Raw genomic sequence first — 24,083 nt, 5'->3', positions numbered from 1 at the left:
ACTAGATTCCGTTTGTACTACAGATTGAGAGGTGATATTTACACAAGACGCAAGAGCATGGACTGATGGGAGTGCGACTTTTGTGTTGAGCTTCACTCTTTATTATTGTGTGTCATTGAAGTCCTATAACATCTTTAGGTTACAATTTTCTCATTGGATTTTCTCATTTCTCGATTAACAGGATTGAGATTTAGAGCTTTAAAATGTAGTAGGTGGCTTAGAGAATCCCAAAGATTTAGAATAGTCTTAAGATTTTGTAATGGGAAATGAGAAGCTTTGTTATATATGAGAAAAGTGAAAAATCTTAACCAATGAGCTAAACAGTACCTCTGTTTTGCTTTACAAGATGTTGAGATCTTGCAATCCCTTGCAAGTTTACCTTTTATTCTTTTTTTTCTTTTTTATGTTTTACTTCTTTTTTATGTTTTATTTATTTACCTGACAGTGAGAGAAGGAACACAAGCATGGGGAGTGGGAGAGGGAGAAGCAGGTTTCCCGCTGAGCAGGGAACCCGATGAGGGGCTCAATCCCAGGACTCAGGGATCATGACCTGAGCTGAAGGCAGATCCCTAATGACTGAGCCTCCCAAGTGTCCCCCTTTTATTTATTTTTTTAATAAAAATATTATAAGGGGTATTTTTTTGGTCGTATGTAACAATTGCACTCTCTAATAACACCTGCACTTTTCTAGTTGACATTTGACAAGAGTCTGTTCTGCTGTTCTGCTACTCAAGTAACTACTTGTTGAGATTTTGCCACTGTAATCATGTGATTCATGCATATAAAATGCAGAATGCATTGCAATTCTTTTTTCCCACATTCATATAACTTCTATTACTTTAGCATATTGTTATTTATGTACTTAAAATGTGTTATATATTTTTAAATGTATTTTAAATATGAAGTAGTTATTACTACTGTTGGTTATTGATTTTTATGTCATCAGCAGGGAATTAATTTCCACTTTATAGACGACAAACCTGATGGTTGAGAATACTCAGTGAATTGCCCATGACCTCATAATGTGTTCCTGCATTTTTTCTCCAGATGCAATAATCTCTCAATTATCCATTTAAAAAAAAATACAGCAAACAAATGCAGGAATGAGGGGATGAAACATTTGTCTTGTACAAATTGAAGATTCACACAGAATTTCTCTGCCTTCTCTTGAAGGTCTTCTTTAAATGGCATTTTAATCTATTCATGTTGAAGAATGTAAATAATAGCTTCTAAGGCCTAGAATTTTTTTTCCATGTTTATTCCTCATGCTTTATGCAATGATGGTCTCTGTGTTCACTGTTGACTCAGGACAAAATCCAGGAAGATGCCCTTTAATTAAGATGAATGGGAGTCCACGAATGATACAACAATTAATTAACAAATTGGTACATATGCTTCTTGTGTGCCTGCCACTTTATCGGGTGCTGTTCATAAGCAAAAAAGTCCTCATGGAAGTTATAGGCTAGTGAACAAATAAAGACCAAAAATCAAGTACATAGACATGGTGATTTCTATGATAAAACCAATCCAGGAGCCAAGATAGAGTATTTATCTATTCATCTTTAGAAAAGGTGATAGAGAAAACCCTCTGCAAAGGTTAGGGTCTGGGAAAGAGGTAAACATTCTGTTTTAGGTTGTTTTCCACAGAGTATGGATGCTATGATTTGGCTCATTAAAGGAAAAGAACCTTGTTCAAATAAGTATTTGAATTTTCCAAAGTAGAAAGCAAAGATTTAACGCTGATTTGTTCTGATTCTCAAGATATTTTTCTTCATTCCAGTATGTTATGCAGGTTTTGGGAATGGGCAAGTTTGAAAGAAGGAGGACATTACCTAATGCTTAATTGGGAGAAGGGATTTATTATGAGCCATACGAGCGCTGACAAAAAAGATAACTTTGGAGAACAGATGAAAATACTTGTTATTTTTCACCAGGTGACTCCTTGCTGCGTAAATCTGTAAGATCTTCCAGGCACTTTATGATGGATGAACTGTGGTCTCTTTCATACTCACTCCAGGCCTCCCTGTGCCATGAAAACAGGACGATGCAAAGAGCTGAGCTGATTGTCTTGGTAGCCTTGAGCAAAGCAGTCTGAAAGCGTTTTAGGGGATGGAGCAGCAGACTGCTTAGGCCACACTCCCCTTCAGTGGGAAATCCTCTGTGGGATTTCTTCAGCTATTCTTGGGGTTTTAAGCGGCCTTTCCATTTCCTGTTTCCTCATCCTGAGGCAGTGCTGCAGGCCAGCCTTTACCAAGTCTGAGTCTCTGCTCAAGTATGATGCCATCTGAGAGGTCCTCTGGACCTCTTTACCTAAAATAATTCTCTGGTCGTATTATATTCCAACAATTTCCCTTTTCTCTTTATTACTTTTTGAAGTAGTTATAAATACTCAAATATGACCTATTTATGTGTTTCATTATTTTTTTGTCCTTCCCTGTAGAAGGGGGATTCATGTTAGAAGGATGCTTATGTTCACTGCTTTGTCCATGATGTTACAGCCTGGCACATAGTAGGTGCTCATTGTATATTTATAGATTGAACAATACATTTATGATTAAGATGCCATTCCTTATTTCATGATGTTATAGATCAGCAGACATATATTCAAGTGTCTGTTCTGGCTGTGTTTCCTTGGAAGAAGGGTTTGTCTGCAAGACGAAAAATGTTTCATAATTGGAAATATGCATACAGATACATATGGGTGACTTAACATGAAATTTGGCATGCAATAGTAAAAAGAATGCTAACTTTTTAGAACATGTTTTTTAAAATCATGCTTTTATTCCGTTTTTCATTGTATGGCTATTGTAGTGATTTGATTTCAGCGTGATATTTTGGCGAAACATTATATTTTGCAACATTTTCCTATAATACACAGTTGTTTCTCACAGACATCCATGTACTTCATTTATGTCTACAACAGTAAATACCTGTTTTCCTTATGGAGATTTTTCTCTTACCTGTGGACAAGAATCTTGATAAGATTGTAATGGAGCTGCAGACTTCCCACAGAAAGTTATAAGCATATGACCTAAACTTGAACTATTTTCCCTGGAGTTTGAGTTGTAAGGAGGATGACACAATGATTGGAGCTCATTTATTCCAGCCAAGATCCCCCATTAGATGCAGTCTCTGCTATAGGGCACCTAGAACTGTCCTGAGTCTTGTCCAGTTATCCTCTGAGCTAACTAATATTCTCCTGGTGAATTTCCTGTGTCTGTTGCTTGCAATTGATAAATAGTTTAAATTTTCTTTGCCCACAAAGTATTCAATATTTATTGTCCTTTTCCGAAATAATCCCTCCAATCAAATCTAAGCTTAGCATTGATTAATTAGGAGGTATCAGGAGAGGGGGGTAGATTAAATTGGGATTGTTATTTCTATTTGAACATGAGTTGACGATTTCAGTCATGCTTAAATGATCCTGTTTTGTTAATCAGCACAATTCCACTGGTGGAATAATCCTGTTAATAATTATCCATGATTGAACTTCCACAGTGTCTGAGGAAACATATTGTGTGCTTTCCAGAATTGTCATCTCTGATCTTTTTATTATCATAGGTATACATGCAAGTAAAATACTGCTTTTTCTATCATAAGGATGAACAGGCTCATGTAGTCATTTTCCACTGATGCATAAGAAATTGCCACATATCTGGAAACTTATAACCACCTAAATTTACTGCCTCACAGTTTCCCTGAGTCTCAAGTCCAGGTCCATCATGGCCTGATTCTCTGCTCAGACTCTTGCAAGGCTGATATGAACCTGTTGTCAGGGCTCAGCTCCCTCCTAGAGGCTCCAGGGAAGGCTCATTCCAAGCTTGCTGGTGTGTTTGAGAAAACTCAGTTCCTTATGGTTGTAGGACTGTGGTGCCTGTTCCCCAGTGGCGGTCAGCTGGAACCTCTCTCAGCATCTTAGGGTTGCTCACTTGCCTTCTGTTGTGGCCCCTTCAGCTTCGGACCAGCAGTGACTTATCTAGCTCTCCATATATTTCCAACCTGTCTGACTCTTCTTCTCTGAGCTGGAGAAATCTTGGGACCCACTGGTTCATCCAGAGTCATGTCTTGCAGAAGTTTAACTGTGTCATATAATACAACATAATCATATGAGTGGTATTTCATCATATTCAGAGAGTCCTGGGATTAGGGCAAAGATTAGGGATCTTTACAGGAACATTATAGGAATTCTGCCACCCACACTGATGCTCACAGAATAAACGTTTACCCTAAAGAAGGAATAGTAGTCTGTGAGGGGGAAGAATTGACTTTGAGTTTGTCCTTCTTACTTCAGGATGTGTGTGTGTGTGTGTGTGTGTGTGTGTGTGTGTGTGCGTGTGTGTTTTCTTTCTTGGGCCTGCCTTTTTGTTATTTTTTCTGTTTGTTTCACATTAAAACATTTTTTTAAAGTACTCATTTGTACAGAATATTTATCCTTTTTTAAAAAAAGACTTCATTTATTTGTTTGAGAGAGAGAGAGAGAGAAAGGGAGAGAGTACAATCAGTGGGAACAGCAGAGGGAGAGGGAGAAGCAGGCTTCCTGCTAACCAGGGATCTGGACTTGGAGCTTGATCCCAGGATCCTGGGATCATGACCTGAGCCAAAGGCAGATGCTTAAAGCCACCCAGGTGTCCCAGAATATTTATCCTTTAACAGTATTTATCCTTTAAGAATAATGTTGCTTCATACATTTGCTGAGGATCTGCTATGACATAGACACTGTGCCAAGTGTTCAATAAATATCTCATTGAATATTTTAATTCCATTTGTGGTTGCTTTCTTAGATCTACATTAGAGCTGGAGAAACAAGGCCTGAGAGGTTGAGCCACATGCCTTAGGTAAGGAATCTTATGAACAGAAGAGGTGGTGCTTGGTCCCACCGTGAGTCCTCCAAAGCCTGGGTCTTTTCATATAGCCATGGTAAGATTATTCATTAGGATGGGATTTATTGTGGTTTTCTCCTTCAGAATTTTCCATAACCATTTATTCTTCCAGACAAAGATGAAGACAAGGTGATTAAAGAGTTATATTATTCTGATAAGATTTTGTAAATCTATACAGTCAAAAAAGTTGCCATTGAAAGGTATCAACAATAATCACTTCTTTGGAATCATGCAGTGTACTTGCAATGACAGCTTTTGCAAATAGGTTCTGATAAACACTTTCAGAAAATTTTAGTGTATTTTTGTTTGGAAATACAGATACACTGTGAGTGGCTTGGTTGACAACTGGTTTCTTCCTATATGAGTACCATTCTTATGTACGTGATGACTCCAAACATAGAGGTGTACACCTGTAAGAACTTTAATAATGCCTGTTGAATCTTAAAATATGATAGTTGCCCTAGCACAGTTTTGTAAGCAAAGGAAAGAAAGGAAAAACAAAGAGTGATATGACATGTTGGCATTTCTAAGTACCGTGTGGAAAATAAGTCGATATTACCACATTACACAACATACACTGAGATGAACTCCTGCTTATTGGGAGATCAGGATGCGAAAGGCAAAGAAATAAAACAAAAGACAATTACAGAGAATATCTTTATGAGCTTGTGAGAGGACACTGTGGCAAGGAGATTTTCTTTGTTTGACTAACTACAGAAAATCATAAGCATGGGGCACCTGGGTGGCTCAGTCAGTTAAGCATCTGACTCTTGGTTTTGGTTCAGGTCATGAACTCAGGGTTGTGAGATCGAGCCCAGTGATAGGCTTGCCCCTGGCCTTGGAGCCTATGTAGGATCATCTCTCTCCCTCCCACTCTGTCCCTTTCCTAACTAATCTGCTTTCTCTTTTAAAGACAAAAAACTAAAAGCAACCCTAAACATGAAGGAGAATAATATTCTCCTGACTCCATTAAAAACCAGGAACTTGGGTCCATCAAAAGGCACTATTCAGACCATAAGTATTCAAGCCATTAGATGTGAAATGTACAAACCTGACTTATCTCTGAAGTATATGAATGCCTATTAAGAATAATAAAGAAAGAGACAGCCCAGTGATTGAGAAAGGTCAATACACTTGGGCACTGCAGTGTTTGAACCTCACTAGAATTCAGGAAAATGACAATTAGATGTGCAATGAGATACCACTATGCACTCAACAAAATGGATAAATTACAAAATTGGCTCCCATACATCATATGGAAGTGTGGTGCTACCACTTTGGAAAACTTGCATTATCACTCAGTTTGAACAACCATCTGCTTGTTGACCGACACTGCCTCAGTGCTCCTCTCTGAGCTTGGCTAACCTTGAGATAGGTCTCTTCCTGACAGTAGGCCCATGACCTCTTTGTGTCTTAGTGCATGTAGTTCAGAAAACTTACAACTGTAGAGTCTTTCTTTGTTCCTTTGAGATGTGAATCTTCTTCCAGTCTCTCACAATTTCAACCCAGACAGATCCTTCTTAAGGACCCAGGAGACATCTCTTGATCTCTCTACCTCTGTCGGAAGGTAGGAGACAAACAATGAAAAACGCAAGTAGAAAATATAGATGGTCCAGTCACATTGACCAACCCATCACCTACAGTCCTCCAACACTTTGTTCCTATCCTACCTCATCTCAACATTTAAAACAGTTCTTTTTTTTTTTTTTTTTTTTTTTTTTTATGACAAGGTGAGTTCAGCTTCTCTCTCTTATTGCACTAATCATGAACAAAGTCCTCCTCGATTGTATGAGTTACACCTGATGTAATTTTTCTTTGACGGTAGTTTCACTCCCCAATATATTCCTACGAGAAATGCATGCTCAAGAACATTAAATGATATGCACAAAAATGTCCGTTGGAGAAAACTGTATAAAGGTTACAAACTGGAAAGAACTCAAATGCTCCACAACAAAAGAATGGATAAATCATTCATGGAATATCCATATCATGAAATGCTAACAGCAATAAGAGTATATTTTTCAGCAAAAGATGAATTTCACCAAGAAAGTGTGGATGGTGAAAATGCTTTATTTTCTTTTATGTTATTGTTACTTCCAATTTTATTGAAGTATAGTTGAAAAATATTAATTGTATATATTTAAGATATACAATGTGGTGAGTTAATAAATGTATACATTGCGAAATATTTACCACAATCAAGGCAATGAACACATCACTTCACGTAGTTACCTTTTTTTGTGTTTGTTTTTTTGTTCTATGTTGAGAATACTTAAGATCTAATATCTTAGTAAATTTCAGGTATACAATACTAGTTATTAATTATAGTCACCATGCTGTACAGTAGATTTCCAGGACTTATTGATCTTGTACACTTTGACCAACATCTCCCCATTTCACCCACCCTGACCCCTGACAACCACAGACTTAATCACTGCTGTCAGTCCCACTTTTTTAGATTCTATATCTAAGTGACATCATACAATATTTGTCTTTCTCTGGTTGGCTTATTTCATTAAATGTAACGCCTTCCTTTTTCATCCATATCATTGCCAATGGCTGAACTGAACTTCTTTGTTTTTCATGGCAGGATGCTTCTTTCCTATGTTTTCTTCTAGGAATTTCAAAGGGAGGGGGCAGTACCAAAGGGAGAGAGAGTTTTATTTTGTGTAATTACCCTTGACTCAAAGTCCCAAAATTATTTTCTCAAAAGATGTTATCTTTTCTCTAGGTCTGATCTCCTGAGTTTTGACTCCTTGAGGGAGTTAGCTCCAATGAACTGAATAACCCTTTAGAAAAACCTCTCTTGTGTGTTGTGCAGATTAAGTCTTTTTAAAAGTGCCATCGGAATGCCCAGGTTTCAAGATGGTATCACTATATTGTGTATCTTCCTAGACAAATGGAGAAGCTGAGAAGAATGAACGGTCTCCATTTGTAGGGTAATTCATTTTTATATCAGGGAATGCAACTTTCATAATTCATCATGACATAGACAGGCAATAGGTCTAGGGCATATTTCTTCAGGTAGGTGCGTTAAGTGATTTCCTAAATTGCGTTTAGATGTCTAGATATTTAAAAAATTGGTTTAGACCCCTGAAAAAGCATTGTCTCTAAGCTTACTGTGAAGCATAATTTGGTATAAGTCAAATATTTAATCTGTGTCTTTTGGCTTAAGGACCCAACTTGAATGTCCATGTTGGTTGAATTTTGTGTCTGGCATAGATAGTGAAATGCGCTGTGGGATTAATGGTTCATAGGATGTTAGACTTAAGAGGCCTTGGCTTCTCTGGCTCTTAATTTCTTCCCTTTCCCTATATTGGATCTTACAAGTAGAAAGCAAACCTCTGAATCTGATGAGTTGAATTCCAACTTCTCATGCCCAAAGTCCCATGTGAAGATTATATTATGGTGCCTCTGCTTTAGAGTCTTTGCCCTGGGTATGCCCAGGGCAAAATAATGTTACAGGCATTTCTGCATTTAGGAACTATGGTCTTTACACAAGATTTCAACTTGAACACAAAAGTGTTAAAAACATGATAATTATTGGTGATGTATGTACTTACCTTTGTTCGTAAAGGCAATTATTTGAGAAAATAGATGTGTGTGTTCTAGTTCGAGTTTTACAAAATTTTATGTCCTGAATTTGCAACTCTCCATCTTCCACGAGTAAATATCAAATGCAAATATCAGTGCCTGGGATGAGTTTGTATGTCTAGAAAATATTAAATTCTTGAACATCTCACTACTAAAGTATTATTTTCTTCCGACTGACCTTGGATTCCACCCATCCAGGCTTTTTCCTTCCGAGCTCCATTTCCTCTGAGACCACAGGACATTGGCGGATTTTCACTTCATTACTTTTCGGTTAAGCAAAACACTTTCCAAGCGTTCTTACCAGGGGATAGTGATTTTAGATTTCTGTCAGTGCTTATCCTGCTGCCCAGCCCATTGATATTTTTGCATGATTGTGCTGTTGGAATCACTGTGAGTATTTCAAGGTCCGAAACATATACCTCTTTTCCTCAGTTTCCCATTCCTCTCACTTCTCATTCATTCACTCATTTAAAAAAAAAAAAATTCTTCTGAAATAATGATCCACAGGAAACTTCAAAGATGTATAGACTGGCTCACATACCCTTCACCCAGGATCCCCCAATGGTGCATCTTACCAATGACAGCACAACATCAAATCCAGGAAATTGACATTGGTGTGATGTGTGTGTGTGTACTGTTCTATACCATTTTACCATGCTTGTAGATATGTTTAACCCATGTGAGAACCAGGGTGCTGAACTCTTCCACTTCCACAGGGGTCTCCCTGTGCTACCCTTTTATAACCACACCTCCACCCCCCTTCCCAGATTTCTGAATCCCAGGCAAGCACTAACTTGTTCTCCATCTGTATAATTTTAATCATTTGGAGAATGTCATATAAATGGAATCCTAAAAGTTTTGAACTTTTGAGGTTGACATTTTTCAACTCAGTGTAATTCACCAAGGTGTTGTGTGTATCATATTTTGATCTCTTTCCTACTAAATAGTTTTCCATGGTATGGGTGTGCCGCAGTGTGTTTAACCATACACATAGTATAGGAAATTTTTATTCTTTCCAATTTTTGAACTTGTATGAATAAAATCGTATATGTTTTGTTTTGTTTTTGTGAACATAGATACTCGTTTCCCTGGGATAATTGTCCAGAGATATCCTATAATTCTTAAAATATTTATATTTTTCTCTCAAGCACTTAATAACACTAGTTGGGGCACAACAGCTACTCAATATTTAAAAAGTGGTCTTTTCTTTGATGGCTTAAAATTTCAATGGAGTCACTCAATTAGTGAAGATATACAGCATTGATATGGTGGCTCACAGGTGTTTTGGAGAAAGAGTCATACTAAGGATAGCGTTGAGGTTGTGACAATGCTGTAAAGCTAACTTTTCTTGTTCTCAGCTTGCCCTCCTCCTTGGACATAAAAACGTATACTTTAGACCACTCAAGTAATTATAATTGCTATAGTTTAAGGGGATTGAGGAACAAGTTACATTGCCCAAACTAGTTTACCCTTATTTGGCAGTGAGAATGGGTATCATGCAGAATTCATTGAGTTCACATCGCCAGTTTAAAGTTTTCATTAACATATAATGTATTATTAGCCCCAGGGGTACAGGTCTATGAATCACCAGGCTTGCACACTTCGCAGCACTCACCATAACACATACCGTCCCCAATGTCCATAACCCAACTACCCTCTCCATACTTGCCATCCCCCAGCAACCCTCAATTTGTTTTGTTACATTAAGAGTCTCTTATGGTTTGTCTCCCTCCCAATCCCATCTTGTTTCATTTTTTCCTTTTTCATCAAAATGTTAAAAAAAAAAAATCCTTGGTTAAAAGCTAAATACTTGTATAAATATAACCTAGTGTAATTAGAGGAGTTGCTTTAGATAACCTCCAATATTCATTTGTAGTTTAAAAATCTATGATTCTATTAAAAAATTCTCTTTCTGTGGAAGAAATTAAAGGTCTCTGTGAGGTTTAGTGACTTAATCTGTATTGCATAAATCATTTGCAAATGGATAGCATGACTAAAAGATGTAGAATTCAAGAGAGTTGAGGGTAATGGTATCCTTTTTTTAACTGAAAAAAAAAAGAAGTCAAATTCATTTTAAAAATAATTTACTTACAAGTTGATTGTAAAGAAAAGTCTTTCTCTTTTTCATTGCAGATTAAATCAGAGAATGGATTATGGAAATCAGACTTTGGTGACTGAATTTTTTTTCATGGGCTTAACAAATCACTTCCAACAGCAGGTTGTTCTCTTTTTGATATTTCTCTTGGTTTATCTTGTCACTCTTCTGGGAAACGTGGGGATGATCACCCTCATTTGGATGGATCCCCGACTCCACACTCCCATGTACTTTTTTCTCAGCCACTTGTCTTTTGTGGATATATGCTCCTCTTCAGTTACTGGTCCTAAGATGTTAACTGATATCTTTGTGGAGAAAAAAGTAATCTCTTTCTTGGGTTGTGCTGCCCAGTTCTGGTTTTTTAGTCAGTTTGTAGTGACTGAATGTTTCCTCCTGGCCTCCATGGCATATGACCGGTATATGGCCATCTGTAAGCCCTTGTTGTATGCTCTCATTATGTCCCAGCGTGTCTGTGTGCAGCTGGTGGTAGGGTCTTATACCATTGGTCTTATGATTTCCATGACCCACACAGCCCTTGCCTTTCACTTGCCCTATTGTGGCCCCCAAATCATCAATCACTTCTTCTGTGACCTTCTTCCTGTTCTGTCCCTGGCATGTGCAGACACCCAGGTCAATCAGTTTGTGCTTTTCATCTTGGCTGGAGCTCTAGGAGTGGTCAGTGGTGTGATCATCCTGGTTTCCTACATTTACATCGTCATTGCTATCCTGAGGATCCGCTCTGCTGAGGGGAGGCGCAAAGCCTTCTCCACCTGCTCTTCACACCTGACAGCTGTCTCCATCCTGTATGGGACACTCTTCTTCATCTACGTACGTCCCAGTTCTGTTTTCTCCCTGGACATCAATAAAGTGGTTTCTGTGTTCTACACAGCTGTGATTCCCATGTTGAACCCACTTATCTACAGCCTGAGAAACAGGGAGGTTAAGGATTCATTCAGAAGGATGTTTGAGAAGAAGCAGTGTCTCATGAGTAAGTAAACTAGATTCCATTTGTACTACAGATTGAGAGGTGATATTTACACAAGATGCAAGAACATGGGCTGGTTGATGGGAGTGTGAGTTTTATTTTGAGACTCACTATTTATTACTCTATGTCTTTGAAATGTCACTCAACATCTCCAGGTTGCAATTCTTTCCTATGTCATTGACCAGGAAGGTGTTTTAAATCATTCAGCTGAGATGGGATTATTATTGAGCCTTAGTGCTTTGAAAATACTTTCAAGGATTGTGAGTAGGATACGAGAAGTTCTTTGTTAAGTCCTGACTAAGTTTGATCATCATCAGTTACTGGACAGTACTTCTGTTTAGCTCACAAGGTGTGGAGATCCCTCCGTTGTCTGCAAGGTTGGCCTTGATTCTTTAAACATAAACCATTAACAAATGTATTATGGTCAAAAGTTAAAAACTTCAGCTTATAAGATAAATATGTCTTGTGTAATGGGAACATGGTGACTCTAGTTAACAATTCTGTCCTGTACATTTATAGGTTGCTAAGAGAGGAGATCTTAAATGTTCTCTTCACTTGAAAAAAATGTATAACTACATAAGGTGATTTCTGTTAACTAAACTTACCGTGGTGATCATTTTTAGCATACACAGGTATTGAACTAGTATGTTGTACACCTTGGACTAACGCAATGTGATATGTGCATTATATTTCAAGAAAATGGAAAAAAGTGAATTATTCAGAAAACATGTAACCATAGTACTCTGCAATACTACCTTCGTGTTTGGAGTAGGCATTCTATGAAGGCCTTGTATATCCCCGATACTCCTATGATAGCACTAACTGTTGAGATTTTGCTGCTGTAGTTGCATGAGTCATGCATGTGAAATCCAGAATGCATTTCAGTTCTTCAATAAAGTGTTTATTGCTACTGTGATTTATTGAATCTTGTTTCATAGGTGTTTCATAGGAAGAATGTGATTTTATTTTTGTAGATGTTCAGTCTGGCACACATGAAGAATCAATGCATTACCCATGACCACATAACTTTGGTCACACTTTTATTTTCTCCAGGTACTATATTCTTTCAACCATACTTTTGTGTTTTATTTTCTGGAATGTAATAACAAGTCTAAGAAATGAGGGGGTTGACCATGTTTTTGTGCGACTGTAAACCTCTGTCTTCTCTTGAAGGCTTTCTTTAAAGGATGTAAATAATCTCTAAGTCCCTAGAATATGTTTGCTTGTTTTGCTTGTTTTTCATCAAGCTTTCTTTCAGTTTTTGTGACTGGGCTGGGTAATGATGTGGGTCACGATGCTATTTAATTAAGAAGACATGGGAGTCAAAGAATGCCAGAATCAATCACTCATTTAACTATTTTTTTGCATAGTCCTCTTTGCCTGACCCTGTACTGGGTATTATTCATATTTAGAGGAAAAGTCCCCCTGGAGGTTACAGGCTAGTGCAGTGGAAGGACAAACAAACAAGACTGAAAAATATTTACACATATATGGTGATTTCTGTGACAAGCATAAGATAATCAAGAAAAGAAGAGGTAGTATATTTTAGGAAAGGTAATTAAAAAAACATTTCTTTAAAAAAAAGTAGGGATTGGCAAAGTTGAAAAAATTCTTCTTATAGTATGGCTTTCCATGGAATCTAGAGGTTACTATTTGGTCATCAAAGGAGAAAGTATCCCCTCCCCCATATAGTAACAAGGCTTCTGTGTACTCTAGCACCTCGTTGGGTGGGGTGGGGGTGGGGCTAGAGTTTACAAACTAATTCATTTTAATCCTCAGAATACTTTTATTCATTCCTTTACGTGGTGTAAGTTTTGGGAATGGGCACAGTTGAAAGTAGGAGGACATATGAAATGTTTTATTGGGAGAAGGGATTTATTATATGCCATGAAAGTGCTGATGAAAATCATCACTTTCGAGAATAGATTAAAAACTTGTTAACTTTCACCAGGTGACTCCTTGCTGCATAAATCTGTAAGATCTTCCAGGCATTTTATGATGGATTAACTGTGGTCTCTTTCATACTCACTCCAGGCCTCTGTATGCCATGGAAACAGGACCAGGCAAAGAGCTGAGCTGATCGTCTTGGTAGCCTTGAGCAGTGCAGTCTGAATGCGTTTTAGGCGAGGGAGCAGCAGACTGCTTAGGCCACACTCCCTTTCAGTGGAAATCCTCTGTGGGATTTCTTCAGTTATTCTTGGGATTTAAGTGGCCCTTCTATTTCCTGTTTCCTCATCCTGGGGCAGTGCTGCAGGTCAGCCTTTACCACGTCTGAGTCTCTGCTCAAATGTGATGCCATCTCAGAGGTCCTGTGGACCTCTTTACCTAAAATAATTCTCTACTTCTCCCGTATATCAACTATTCACCTTTTTTTTTTGATTATTATTTTTTGAACATGCTCCTACATCCCTTTCTACTGCTGCATAAGAAATTGCCACAAAGCTGGAAAGTTATAACCACCTAAATTCACTGCCTCACAGTTTCCCTGAGTCTTGAGTCCAGGTCCATCATGGCCTGATTCTCTGCTCAGACTCTTGCAAGGCTGATATGAACCTGTTGCCAGGGCTCAGCTCCCTCTTAGAGGCTCCAGGGAAGGCTCATTTCCAAGCTCACTGGTGTGTTTGAGAAAACTCAGTTCCTTATGGTTGTAGGACTGTGGTGCCTGTTCCCCAGTGGCAGTCAGCTGGAACCTCTCTCAGCATCTTAGGGTTGCTCACTTGCTTTCTGTTATGGCCCCTTCAGCTTCGGACCAGCAATGACTTATCTAGCTCTCCATATATTTTCAACCTGTCTGACTCTTCTGCTCTGAGCTGGAGAAATCTTGGGACCCACTGGTTCATCCAGAGTCATGTCTTGCAGAAGTTTAACTGTGTCATATAATGCAACATAATCATATGAGTGGTATTTCATCATATTCAGAGAGTCCTGGGATTAGGGCAAAGATTAGGGATCTTTACAGGAACATTATAGGAATTCTGCCACCCATACTGATGCTTACAGAATAAAAATCTATCCTAAAGAACAGTAGTCTATGAAGGGGAAGAATTGACATTTGAGGTTGTCTTTGTTAATTTGTGTTTGTGTGTGTGTATTCCTTACCGGATTTGCAGTTCTGATTTTTTTTTTTTTTGGTTAGTTTCTATGCTAACATAATTTTTAAAACAGTTATTAGTGTAGAATTTTAATTTTTAATAGTAATGTTATTTTATACATTTGGTGAGGATCTGCTATATCATAACACTGTACTAAGCATTTTGCAAATATCTTATTGAATATTTTACTTCCTGTTGGTGATATGTGTTATTCGATCCACTTTATAGCTGGAGAATCTGAGGCTTTGGAGATCCTGAACCACATGGATCACATAAGGTATCTTTTAAATGAAGGAGGTACCTCTTGACCCCTCCAAGCTCCAGTATTGGGATGGGACTTATTCTCTTTTCCCACTAGTATTTCTCTGGGTTCACATTTGCTTATTCCAGACAAAAATGAGGACACTTTGATATAGACAGTTATCCTTTAAGATGGTAATTCTGATAAGATTTGTAAAATGATGTAACTGAAAAGAATTTGATGTAGAGCCTCCAAAGATAATCACTTCTCTGTGATCCTGGAGTGCACTTTGGAAAACACAGAATTTGCTTTGATTATGATGAACAGTTTCTTTTCATTTTAGCACATTTTCATTTTGGAATCAGGATTTCATATTACTCTGTGATTAAATTGGTTTGACTATAAGGTTCTTCCTGTGTAACCAGCATTCTCATTTTGTCAACAACTCGGAAGATAGAAACATATGTTTACTAGGACTTTTGATAATGCCAATTCCATCCAGTAAGATATGACCCTTCATCTACTAGAGAGTTTATTAGTGAGGGACATAAGACATAAGCAAAGAATGATATGTGGTGTCATTTTTAAGTGACAGAAGAGAGGAAATGATGCTGTTAAAGTTCAAAAAGAGTAATTATTTTTGTCTATAAGGTATCAGGGAAGGCTTCCTGGATGAAGTGATGATTCAACATACCTTGCAGAACAGATGGAATTTTGAGTTCTAATATTTCAGTACGTGAGAAGGTATAGTCAGAAGGGTTGTAAGGAAAGAGGGACATATGGGTCTGTGTGGGAACAGCAAATCAGCAAGTGTGCTTGAATCTTACAATGTTCCCATGGTGTGAAAGGAAACTGTCAATGTAGGTCCTGCAGGACTGAAGAAGCAGTGTTAAAGTGAATCCAGACTTAAACCTTCCCAAGATATTGCCATGATTCTGAAGTTTATATGGAATGCAAAGGGTCCAAAATATCCTAGTTAATCTTGAAGAAGACAAGTCAGGTGGGATGTCTTCCTCTACTGAAGACAGACTTACAAAACTATAGTAATTAGGATAGGATTGGGGGAATCTGGGTGACTCAGTTGTTAAGCACCTGACTCTTGATTTCAGATCAGGTCATGATCTTAGGGTCATGAGATAGAGCTCTGCTTGGGTTCCATGCTGAAAGTAGAGCGTGCTAAAGATTTTCTCTCTCCTTCCCCTTTGGCTCCTCGCCCCTCCTTTTTTTTTTCTCAAAACAAACAAACAAACAAACAAACAAACAAAGACAGGATCAAGAATAGACTAATAGTCCAGTGGGACAGAGTAGGGTGTCCAGGTGTATTAATGAATGCACGCTAATACCTTTATTATTAAAGAATATACAGACCCAATACATGGACACTTCATTTATGGCAAGGGTGACACAGCAGGGTAGTGGGGAAAGAAAGGACTGGAAAAAAACAAAAACAAAAACAGTGTTGGATCCTTTGGATGTCTAAATGGGAAAAAAGTAGAATTTTACTCCTATCTCACAATACACATTAACATTAATTCCAGATGATTTGGAAGTTGAAATGTAAAAGGCAAGGAATTAAGGCATCTAGAAGATAATATCAGAGAATACCTTTATGACATATGATAGGAAATTTTTAAAAGTAGGCTACAAAAATACTAAATATCAAGAAAAATATTGATTCCCTGAACTACACTAAAATAAACACTGAGGTTTATGCTTAAGAGTGTAAACATGGAAGCCACAGGAAGAGAAAGTGTATTTATAAGGCAGATAAATGAGATAATTGAAGTATATGAATAACTATCGTAATTTTTAAAGAAAGGCAATCCAGTGACAAAATGTGGGCAAGACTTCCAACAGCCAGTCCATGCAAGTGGTTATGGAAATGACCTTTAATACTGTAAAATTTCTCAAATTCCTTAGAAGTGGCAGCTAAAGACACCATGAGATCCCACTAGACACTCACCAAAATGGCTAAAATGACAAACACTGGCTCTCGTACAGTACTTAGAGAAGTGAAAGCAATGGGTTTGGGACGATTTCCTAAATTCTTAGTCAATATGAACATATCCGTACCCCATAACAAAGAAATTTTACTCCCAGGTATATTCTCAAGAGAAATGCATGCTCATGAACACCAAAACACAAGGTGTTCATTGGATGCTCAGTAGAGAAAAAAAATCACAAAAGTTAAAACCTAGCAAATGCCCAAGAACAAAGTAATCGGTAAATCATTTGTAGGATTTTAATATAATAGAGTGATAGCATCAATAAAATACATGAACTAGAGATTTATTCAACCAAAGATGAATTTCACAAACATGGTATAGATGGTGGACATGTTCTATCCTGACTTGGGTGGCAGTGTACATACATGTGCTCACAGTATAATAATTCAAAGGTACATTTAAGATGTTTTACTTCTCTGTGTTATTCATCAACAAAAGCTGAAAAAATGTTGTATCAAGCTTGAATTTGTCAGTGAAACCAATCTCAATGTCTCATAAAAAAAAAAAAACAAACCTGTGTGAATATGGTGGAGATTCTTTACACATTATGATTTTGGTGATTTTTCTATGAGTATTAGAAATGGAAGATGAATGATCACAATGATAATTGAGTTATCCTGGTAGCTGGTCCTCTGCTGTAATTATCTCTAGGCGAACAGTTGCAAAAATTTTGTTGTGGTTCTCATGGGGAAAACAGCAGTTGTTACAACATGGCACTAAAGTTTACTCTTGAAATGTTTTCTTGTGTAAGAAGGAGGTAAGAAATAAGAGTTTACTCAGTCAAGCACAGAAAACAAGTAAGATGATCCCAGTGGATTTTTTTAGAGTTTAAAGTCAAAAATAACATTTTAGTTTAATTCCCTATTATCGAATTCCCAAGGTATGGCATGTTTTGGGACCTAAGTTCTCCCAGAACAAAGGAATGATGTCACTACTTGTGGAAACTTTGATCCAAGTGAAAAGACAATGAGTTTTGGAGTGGAAGCTTACCATATTCTTATGAACACTAAGAATAAAACCAAGTAATTCTAAGAAAGTCTGACCTCTTCTCTGTGCAGAGGCACAGATGACAGTGGGCAGAAGGAGCACATGCTGAAAAGAGTACACTTTATACTCCATTTTAATTTTAATTCTTGGAAGAGGAAAGGAACTCATTGGAATGTAAGTTTAAAGCACTTTTAAAAATCCACTTTGGTCCCTGCATTTACTCTTCAAGAATTTTAGTATAAATGGGCTTATGGGAAAATGAAAATGACTGACATCTTGAATTTTTTTTTTTTTTGTACATAAAGAGATATCTACTGTCAGACCATAATTGGTTAGAATGTAACCAATGCAGCAAACTTAATATGAAGTAATGTGAAATTCTGCAACAGACACAAAGAGGTTATACTGAAGTGAAATGCCTCTTCAAGTTCAGTGACTGCCCAGAGCAGGAGAGGTCGGGCCACCTTCTCCAGGTGGGGAGTCATCTGCATGGAATGTTGCCCTGTATTATGAGCCTCACACTCAAAGCATGGGTGCGAAGGAGGGAATTATAAATGAGAGCCCAACTGCAGATATTTGAGAGCCCTTGTCCTTGAGCAAACTTGGACTCTGCACAGGTTTTCTCTGGAGCTTCATTGCTCTCTTTGTCATCAACAGCCCCTCCACTGATAAATTCGCATACATGCCCTGCTTGATTCTCTATCCCTCAAACAGCATGCAGAACTGGGTTGAGACTCTGAGAGACCTCAGGTTCTCGCTTGGGAGAGTGGCATCTTTAAAAGTACGGAGACTCTATATCCAGATGGGGCCATGTCTTACTCTCTGATGACTCTTATGAAATACTAACTCTGGCACTTCAGGCACCCTTTTCCACACTTCATAGCCTCTTCTGTAAAAAAGGAGGTAGCAACATGCTTCTTACCTAGGTTTTGGTGGAAAGCAAATGGGCTGATGTTGCAAAGCACCTGGGGCACAGGTGCTTTGCAAAGTCTTGAATACTCCACAAAAGCTTATTGTCCCTCTGTATTCATTGTAACCTTAAAAATACTGGATCATGTAGGCAATCATTGCTTTGAACTGCAGGTGGAAAGTGATTGTGTATTTGCCACCAGCTCTGTGGTCCTGAGTCAGACATCTTGGAGCCTCAGTTTTCTTATTTACAAACAGTGAGGTTGGGGCCAGAGTTCTCTCTGTTTCTTATAATTTTAGAAATCTTGAACTCCAAACGCATAGCTTGCAAATGTTTCTCACTTTCTACCTCTGAGGCTTCCTACATTTCTTCCTTGCCTGTTTTTCTTCTCCCACTTGATTGTAGCTAATTTGTCTTCTCTCTTTTTCTTTTTAAATGTTGAAATAAATTTCATATAAAAATAAATACAATCAACAATAAATAAATAATAAATAAAGGCAATTAAGGAATTGCTTTAGATTGCCTTTTTTTTTTTTTTTGGTCTTGTTTTAAAATTTTTTCCCCAAAGATTTTATTTATTTATTTGAGAGAGAGAGCAAGCAGCAGGAGGGACAGAGGGACAAGCAGACTCTACACTGAGTGAGGCATCCAATGTGGGGCTTGATCCAAGGACCCTGAGACCATGACCTGAGCTGAAACCAAGAGTCAGAAGCTTAGCCAACTGAGCAACCCAGGCACCCTTAGATTATTTTTAATTACAAAGGTAATGCATGTGCATTTTCTCCTTGTATTAAATCTTAAAATTGTGGTTAAATCTAGAGTCCCCTTTGATTACCTACCTACATCCCAGTTCGCTGTCCCTCTGTTTCCAGAGGTAATGAGTATTCCTTTGGTGCCTCATCTGTCCAGACTTTTATTTACTCTCTCTCTCTCTCTCTCACACACACACACACATGAACACACACAGAAACACACTTAAATAATTAAAATTAAAGAAAACATTGAAAATGTTCCTACTATCATACTGTACACATCATTCTGTGACTTGCTTCTCCTTCACATATTTTGGAATAATAGTCATGTTCCTAACACTTAATTTTAATTTTTTAATGCCAGCATAATTCCCATATAGTGTTAGTTTCAGGTGTACAATAGAGTGATTCAACAATTCTGTACATTACTCAGTTCTCCTCACTGTACATGTTCTCTTCATTCCTTTTACCTATTTCACCCGTGCCCCTCCTCCAACCTCCCCTCAGGGAATCTACTACTTAATTTTTAACTGTCTGTAAAATAGTCCACAGAATGGCTATACCAAGATTTATTTGCTGCTAATGCCTTTCAAAAACTATTTGTATGGATTTCAGTTTTTTTTTTTTTTAATCACTTGGAGCAACGGTGAAGAGGACATCATTGTTTTTCCATTCTGTGTTTCCTCAGGGTGGATGCTAAGTAATTTTAATTAAGAATTTCTGAGTCCTCAGTATGCACTTAAAAAAAAATTTTTTTTTCAAAAGACAGTTAAACACTGCCATCCAGAGGCTGTGGCCTTGATGCGGCCTCTGATTTCCTGTGACTGCCATATTGTCTCCCGGCTTTGTCAGTATTTTACATTTTCTCATTTCTGAATATCTTGTCAATCTGATGGGTGAAAATAGCATATAATTGTTGTTTCAGTTTGGTTTCTGTGATGATCTGGGATATTAAACATCCTTTAGTATTTGTTGGGACTTCAAGCATCCTGTCTGTGGCAGGCCAGTCTGCATCTGCCTCGCGGCACAATGAGTATTTTAGTATCTAATTTGTGGCAGTTCTTGAAGTGATCTGATTATAATCCTTTGTGACATATGCTCCAGTATTTTTTCCATCTGTGTGTCTTATTTTTACTTGGAGTGTATCCATCTACTTAAAACTAGGATGTAGTAAAAATTTTCACCATTTTCTTCAGGTGATTTTTATGTCCTATTTTAGAAGACCAACCCTACAACACATCATAACATTATTCCTCAGTGTTTACATATTACATGTTTGTAGTTAGAAGTTTCCTTTTTAGTTTAGTGGTGAGGGGTAGAATTTTAATATTATCTGTTTTTTCAAATTTTCATCCAAATATTGTAACACTTTTTTAGCAGTAATTAATCCTTATTTGCTGATTGAAAGAAAACTTATTCATTCTAAATTGACATCTATGCCTAGGTCTGCCTATGGTTTTTCAGTTTTTCTGTCTCCTATTCATCTTGCATCTATTCTAGTAACAACATCTTATGGGTTTAAGTACAATGGCTTTATTGATGTGTTGATATCTGGAATAGTATATCCCTTTCCTTTGTTTTCCCTTTTTGAAATTGTCTTTGCTATTTTTGAACATTTTTCTCTTCCACAAATTAAAAAATCAGATTGTCTCATCAAAAATTATATTTTCATTTAATTTTTCCAATTGGTTGGAATTGCATTAAATTTGCCACATAATGTGGTGGTTGTTCTAGCCTTAAATCAGTTTTAGACAGCCAGGAGCAAGTTTGTAGCCTGACCCAATCAGCTTTTGACCTAGTGCAATGTGGGAGACCACACACCATAGCTAGGAACTATGGATGTCTCCTTGAACAAAGGAACAAAAAGGAACTATTAACTCTGTAAGAAGAATCTTCTTGAAACTCCCAGAGAATACATGTGCACAGGGTAAGCACTGGAAACATTCACACTATAACCAGAAACTAGATATTCTCACATTTTGTACTATTTAACATTATATTAGAGAACACATCCGAAGTACTAAACCATAAATTAAAAGAAGAAGATGTTATTACAGGATTTTGAGAAGTGGGGCCGTTAGGTGGAATTTAAATCAAGAACAGTTCTGATGAGCTCAAAACAAAGCAGGGCTGTGTGAAGGGGCCAACATCGCAACATCAGAATAGGCCTAAACCAAACAGGTAGCACGGTGTCCTGTTTCCTTGAAAACTGTAAAGGTAAGACCCATGTACAGAGTTGTATCCAGACAGCCCTCACACGGAGTTTTGTACCTGTGCTGGGAATTGAGACTGTTTTACTCTGTCAGATGGACTTAGATATTCCAGACCAGAGTGGGATGTTTTACCTTGCTGATATAATTCCAAACAAAAATTTCAGATAGTCTATAATTTTAGAAAATAAAATTTCTCATTGAGTAATAAAATATTTGTCACCCACCCCCCCCGCCCAGTGTTGTTAGGATACTTTATATCTGTAGCCTATCTGTGAGGGAAATATTGTTTCTTGTTCACTTCACAATTGATGTATCTGTGTCTGCTATTCCAACCTGAGGAATGACCATGAAGATTCTCACTCTCCCTGTTAGAGCTAAGTTTTGCTTCCTCAGGAAGAAATGAATCTTAATAAATACACAGGCATTTAGGCATTTCTTCCCTAGCACAGTTAAGTCCTATAATTTATATTTTTCTTCATATGAATCTTGAACATTCCTTATCGGGCTTATTTATAGCTATATTACCATTTTGAGTCAATGATTCCATTACATTATAATTCATAGGAAATTATTGACTTTTTTACACTGATCTTCACTATTTGGATGAACTGTTTCATTTTTTTTTCTAAAAAAGTTATTTTATTGGTTGACTATTGTACACTTTTGTCTGCAAATAATGCAGTATTTTCTTATCCTTGTTTTCTAGAATTCTTACATCTTTTTTTGATTTATGGTTTAGTACTTCAGATGTGTTCTCCAGTATAATGTTAAACAGTACAAAATGTGAGAATATCTAGTTTTTGGTTATAGTGTGAATGTTTCCAGTGCTTACCCTGTGCACATATATTCTCTGGGAGTTTCAAGAAGATTCTTCTTACTGAGTTAAGTAGTTCCTTTTTGTTTCCAATTTGGGAAGTTTTTCTTTTTCTTTCTTTCTTGCTTTCTTTTTTTTTTTTTTTTTTGAGTCACATTTTATCAAATTCTTTAAAGAATTTTATTAAAGTAATTTAATGCCTTTCCTTTCAATACGTTAATGTGGTGAGAAATTTTATAGGTTTTCAAATGGCGACCCAATTTCTAGTTCTAATCTCTTTAAAACATTTAAGCCATATTGCTCTTAAGAACTTTACTATATTTGATTTGCTAGCATTTAATTTAGTCTCTTTTCATATTGATGTTCCCAAATTGGACCTGTAGTTTCTTTTCTTGTGTATCATGTTATGTTTTCAAATTATTTAAAGTTGTGCGCATCATCTATTTTCTGCTTTTCTCACTTCAGAAGACCAACGCCATCAATGGCTGATGGAAACCATACAAGAATCACAGAGTTTATTTTCATAGGCTTGAAGTATCATCCTCAGATGCAAGTCTTCCTTTTCTTGCTCTTTCTACTTTTTTACCTTGTCACCATGACAGGAAACTTGGGTGTGATTGTTCTCATTCAGATGGATTCCCACCTTCACACGCCCATGTACTTTTTTCTCAGTCACCTGTCCTTTGTGGACGTCTGCTTTTCATCCGTAGTGGGTCCCAAGATGCTCACGGACTTCTTCGCTGACAGAAAGGCCATCTCCTTTCTGGGCTGTGCTTTGCAGCAATGGTTCTTCGGGTTCTTCGTGGCCATTGAGTGCCTTCTGCTGGCGTCCATGGCCTATGACCGCTATGTGGCCATCTGTAACCCATTACTGTATTCCGTAACCATGTCGCAGAGACTCTGCATACAGCTGGTGGTCGGACCCTATACTGTTGGCTTCCTGAGTACCATGACTCATACAACAGCTGCTTTCCGGCTTCCCTTTTGTCGCTCCAACATTATCAAGCATTTCTTCTGTGACATGTCCCCCCTTCTTTCTCTGGTATGTGCTGACACCCGGATCAATAAATTGTTGGTTTTTATTGTGGCTGGAGCCGTCCTGGTTGTCAGTAGCCTGACCATTATAATCTCCTATTTCTACATCCTTACTGCCATCCTGAGGATCCGCTCTGCTGATGGGAGGCGCAAAGCTTTCTCCACCTGCTCCTCCCATCTCACGGCGGTGTCCATCTTATATGGGACTCTCTTCTTTATCTATGTGCGGCCAGGTGCAATTTTTTCCCTAGACGTCAACAAAGTGGTGTCGGTGTTCTACACTGCAGTGATCCCCATGTTGAACTCTCTCATCTACAGCCTGAGAAATAAAGAAGTGAAAGCTGCCATGCGCAGAATGATCGTCAGGAGCAAGTTTTGCATCAGAAGTTAAATTCCAATCTGGAATACAAAATAGATAGAAGGAAAAGCTTCTAGACATGGTTAGTCTATCTGGTCATCATCCAAAGAGACTAGCAATG

At 37.7% G+C, this 24,083-nt stretch overlaps 2 protein-coding genes across 2 annotated transcripts; both read left to right on the top strand.

Annotated features, from left to right (window-relative positions):
- Positions 1-10,620: 10,620 nt before the first annotated feature.
- On the top strand, positions 10,621-11,565 carry LOC308350699 (olfactory receptor 5G25-like; the record flags this gene model as incomplete). Its single annotated transcript, XM_080816210.1, has 1 exon — positions 10,621-11,565. One exon carries the CDS (start codon positions 10,621-10,623, stop codon positions 11,563-11,565), a length of 945 nt encoding a protein of 314 aa, XP_080672336.1.
- An 11,485-nt stretch (positions 11,566-23,050) lies between these two features.
- LOC308351071 (olfactory receptor 5G9-like) lies at positions 23,051-23,995 on the top strand (the record flags this gene model as incomplete). The annotated part of the gene is made up of 1 exon (XM_080816552.1): positions 23,051-23,995. The coding sequence occupies one exon, from the start codon at positions 23,051-23,053 to the stop codon at positions 23,993-23,995; it is 945 nt and encodes a 314-aa protein (XP_080672678.1).
- Positions 23,996-24,083: the final 88 nt, after the last annotated feature.

Source organism: Martes martes (assembly GCF_963455335.1).
Source record: "Martes martes genome assembly, chromosome: 10".
NCBI lineage: Eukaryota > Metazoa > Chordata > Mammalia > Carnivora > Mustelidae > Martes > Martes martes.
This window is presented reverse-complemented; position numbering and strand designations above follow the sequence as displayed.